Source organism: Mobula birostris, chromosome 3, assembly GCF_030028105.1.
Source record: "Mobula birostris isolate sMobBir1 chromosome 3, sMobBir1.hap1, whole genome shotgun sequence".
In the NCBI taxonomy this organism is placed as follows: domain Eukaryota; kingdom Metazoa; phylum Chordata; class Chondrichthyes; order Myliobatiformes; family Myliobatidae; genus Mobula; species Mobula birostris.
The window spans coordinates 42769276-42774187 of NC_092372.1; the positions used below are offsets into that span (position 1 = coordinate 42769276).

Genomic DNA, 4912 nt, shown 5'->3' on the forward strand with positions numbered 1-4912 from the left:
GCCCCCTTCCTTTCCAGTCTGATGAAATGGCTCCCCTCCATGGATGCTGCCCGACTTGCTGAGCTCTTCCAGCATTTTGCATGTGTTGCTCTAGATTTCCAGCATCTGCACATCTCGTCTTTATGTTTGCTCAAAGTAACTCCTCCTCCACTGATCTCGCTGCCGCACAGCTGAACGGCACCAGGAAGCTGGAGTAGGAATTAATACATTCAGGAGAAAGAGGGAGGTGGTGAAACCCGGCGGGGAGTAATGATGTTGTGTTCAATTTTACACCCACGCAACACTAAGAATGCAATTGTTAGAAAGGTTGAAACTAGCGCTTTATTCATTACTGAATCGTTTGTTGTTGCGAACACAAATGAGAACCGCTCGGAGCTATAAACATGAACATCTATTTAGGAACACAATAATCCTAAACTATTAACCTAACGAAAATAAGTTAATGGCTAGTCACGTGACTCCACAGTATTTCGCAAATTCGGTCTTAAAATACATACAATACAATAGTATATTATTTACAGGTTACAATTGCACCATCCTACAGGAAATACCAGTGCATTAAGTGAATGTGGTTTCAGTTGCTCTAGGTTATTGTAATCAAGTTTACAGGTTACAGTCATCTCCCTGATTGTCCATACACGCCGGTATTATCCCATTCGACAAGTAGTAAACAATTTCATCTTGCAGAAGTTTAAGTGAGGACTATCCTTCACACATGTAAACTAGTATACACAATTCAAGGTTTTGTGTCATACATGTTTTAATTCGATGTAATTTCATTCAACAAACAAGATGTGATTCTCTTGAGAAAACACGAGTGACAGCACTTCATAATTCAGTGCTGAATCGATTATTTGTCGGTTCAAGATTCTGCAAGGATGCCAATGACTCCTTGTTCAAAGCCACCAGCAACTCCAGTGTCTCCACACAGTCTTCCAGCACGCTGGGCGGGTAATCGCTGAACTCCAGGTCGATCACTTCGCCGGGATGTAACATCCGATCGGCCAGGCTGAAGGCAGAGATAGCCAGCAGGGAGGGCCGATACCCGTTGAAGGAGTAATCGGCCAAACTGATCTCGACGAGGCGCCTGGCCAGCCTTCCAGTCCTGGCAGCCCTGCTGTCCAGTTGTTGACGCCGCAGGGTTTTATTCGTGAAATACTCCAAGAAGTAGTCCACGCTGGGTGCGGTGAGCTCGAAGTTGAGTCTGAGCAAAATGATGCACTCCAGGTTACACAGCTGCTCCCGAGAAAAGGCGTCACAGCACAGAGCCAGCAGCTGCTTGATTTTAGGGGGGTATACTTCAACCTGTGGGAAGCGAACACATAGAAGTAAGTAACGAGGTGTGGATTGACCGTTCACTATTCGTGTTCGTTACCTCCAGTTGGCAGCATTATTCTGTTATCTGAGTCAGAATATTATGGATTCCGGTGGATTTTATTCACATAGGAGCTTAGGCCTGAGTCTTAGTTCGATATGCCAAACGTTTTTTTTTGCTACCCTTTCCCCATAGCCTTGATTCTATTGCCGACTGAAAAATCGGTCTTCCTCAGCCTTAAATATACCCAAATACTGCTTCCATAGGTTCCTGTAGCAAGGCCTTTCAAGGTCTCATGATACATTCGATCAAAGTTTGTTTTTTTTTGCCCAATGGGATCAAGTTGAACTGTTCTATGGCTTTACATTGAAACAGACCAGAAATATTTACCCATGATTAGGATTCCCAACGTCGACAGTTTTGATTTGCAAGGCTATCTCGTGCGTTGATAATTATTTCCCCAATCGATATTACCTACAAGGATTTTACTTAAATTAAATCGATCTTACTATTTATATGCTTCCATTCTCCAACCAGCTCTTCTATTTGATTATTAAGCAACACTGATTCCACTTATGAAATAATTGGCGGTGCAACATCCTTAAGGTGACCGTGTACATGCATAAAAATTACACCAAACAGATACTAATACTTCCATCTCCACTTGGCCAAGTACAGCTTGTTGCTGAGAAAGCAGGATTATTGAATGACTTACACTGAATTAAAAAGTAAATGGTCAAATTTCAACGCTCCTAGTGAATTATGGTAAATATGAAATACATTTTGACATCAGTTTCTAGTTACAGCTATCTGAGGTTCTTTTTAAATCGGCACTTGTTCTTGACAAGTGAAAAACGTCTAACTCCTCACAATTGATACCTCAGTACAAGGGTGGATTACTTGTTTTGGCGCTACCGAAAACTGATCACGTCCTGTTTGGATTGCAATTACCTATTTGCAATTAGGTAGTTGATCTCACCCCTTAGCAATGCTTGTGTTTTGTATTAGACAATAAAACCCTAAAGTTCCACTCCTGATCAGAATCCAATAAAAAAAAGTGGAAACACTAGTCCTTTGTTGCCTCCACTTATCACCCCACCCCCGTTTCCACCCTTCACTCCTCCCTCCATCTGCCAATCATGCCACCTCATCAGGATCCATTGCTATTCCACCCTTTCCCTCCACCTTTCAGTCTATAAGGGTCTCGACTCAAATCGCCCATTGTCCATTTCTTTCCTCGGATGTTATCCGAACTACGAAATTCTTCCACTTTCTGCTGCAATGAAAATTCAGTTCAATGGGGGGGAGGGGCTTTTTATTCTCTCCCTCTCTCCCACATGACCCAGTGAACTGCAGATTATATAGATTTGCATATCAATGCCGCATCAGTCTTGAGCCATGCCATTAACTGGTATGAGTCACTGTACAGGTGAGGGATTGCCATTGTGAATAGGGACCGCCTTGTTCAACAGCTAATGGAGTTCAGAACTGTGTCTACTTAAGACTAAGTAGAGGAAGAATTGCTTCTCTCGGTGTTTTGAGTCCTTGGAAAGCTTGCTACAGAGACCAATGGGCGAATTCTTTGGGTACATGTAAGGCTGTGGAAGACCATTTACAGTCGGTGATAAGAATCAAGGTTAACGAGAAACGGCTGCAAAAAAAAATTGGAATATCGAATCAGTCCCGATCCTATTAAATGGCCTCTTGCTTTGTGGGAATACCAAACTATCCCTTCGGTCTAGTAATATCACTCACATAGTTCAACATTAGTATAGTTACAATCAATATTCAAATTAGACAAAGTACCTCGGAAAACAATGCGCCTTTTTTTTGGTTCCTGTAACGCGCTACAGACTCCGCTCCACCGCAGCATGTTTTATGCATGAGAATGTGTTGCAGGGGAAGTGGCTGGGTTTATTGCCCATTCATTGCTTTCTTACTCACTTGTTTACACGCAAGCAGCAGCGAGGTTACTCCAACCAGTTGGAAACAATCTGAAGCCACGGGTGTTGTTTGAAGGAAACGGTCCATTATGTTTACAGTGAGGCAGAGCGATTCAAAAGAGAAGTTTAAGCATCTGTGAACTGGAATTAGCCAGCTAACGAGTTTACACCGGTCATCTGCAGTTACCTGTCGGGAAAGATTAAATTGTAACGTACACATTGGCGAGGTGAATAGGACGTTATGAACTCAGCAGTGAATAATGACATTTTTCTGTTTCTCTTCCAACTGCGGAAGCTGCCCAGTGCTCCGAATGTGAACTCCGATTCTGTCCTATCATACGTGAGCTCTGTGTGAAAGAGTTTAAAGCACAGGGTGGTAAAGTGATGTCTAGAGGCGATTCTAACTTCTCGCTGCCTCAGGCAAGCAGCTGATATAATCAAGGACACGTCTCACGCCGCAGTTTTTTCTTCTCTGGTCGGGCAGTCGAAGCTTGACAGCATGAACCACCAGATTAAAGGACAGCTTCTATCCCATTATTATCAGACGCTTGAATGGCCCTCTCATATGCTAAAAGTTGAATTCTTAATTAAGTTTTCTCGTCGATGTGCTTACACTTTCTCTATAACTGCAACGGCCTATTCTACATTATTTTCTTTTTGCTAGCTCGATGTAATTATATACGGCACGATCTGTCGGGATAGCATACAAACACTGTACATGTGACAGTAATAGACCGACTCCAAGATGACGGGCCACTATTAGTGACAAAGCGATCTGATTCAATGAATCACAAATATAGTGGGATTGCATATCTAACCGCTATGTTACGTTTCTAGACATTTGCCACGTGTGAAAGTAGGCTTCCATTTCTGTGTACGTAGACCAACTACTAAAGTTTCCAAATGCTAGTTTCATAGTTATTGTATTAAACAATCAAAACTGATATGTAAAATAGTTGATGCATTTTCATGCATTACATCTCCATAGATTGCAGTCTTTCCTTACCTGAGGCTGCCGAGCCAAACAGTCCCGGGGATGGAATTTCTTCTCGGATTCTCGTTTAAAGTGGTAGTAATCCTCCCCATATTCTCTGAATATCTGCCAATCAAGTTGAGTGGCGAGCCCGTCAAAGGAGCAGCTACTTCGAAGTGTGGGGCTACTGCTCGCTGCATCGGAAGGGCTCGAACAGGGTGACTCGTCAGTACAAATGCCACTATCACATCCACTGGAAACGGTGCACTGTTTCCTGTACCTTGGATATTTGGGTCTTTTAATCGGGGCTCTTGCACAGTCAGGGAATGTCTCAGCCCTCTCTTCAGGTGTAACATCGTCATTCACCCCGGCCCGTCGCTTTCCTTTAGTCGGGCTGAACTGATTCAGCACTGGTTGCAGAGAAAGCCCTTCGCTCATAGCGTTTGCAACCATCAGTGTTGTGCTGAGAAGTTGTAGAGCGCAGGTTTCATTTTGAATCCCACATGCACTTCTCGCCAGCTCAGCCTCGCGTTATTGGTCCAGCTAATTGAAACGTTGGCGGATTTTTTTTTCACCAACATTACCCAACTCCAGCAGGGCTCCAGTTTTCCCGGTCAAATGACCGCTCAATGCTAATTCCTCACCCATCCCCCTTCCCTTCAATTCAGTTTGGCAATAGAC

General features: G+C 43.5%; 1 protein-coding gene across 1 annotated transcript; it reads right to left on the reverse strand.

Annotated features, from left to right (window-relative positions):
• Positions 1–343: 343 nt before the first annotated feature.
• Positions 344–4694, reverse strand: LOC140194580 (cyclin-O). Its single transcript, XM_072251800.1, has 3 exons — positions 4265–4694; positions 3260–3445; positions 344–1305 (listed from the first exon to the last, which is right to left on the reverse strand). The coding sequence occupies exons 1-3, from the start codon at positions 4682–4684 to the stop codon at positions 829–831; spliced, it is 1083 nt and encodes a 360-aa protein (XP_072107901.1). The 5' UTR covers positions 4685–4694; the 3' UTR covers positions 344–828.
• Positions 4695–4912: the final 218 nt, after the last annotated feature.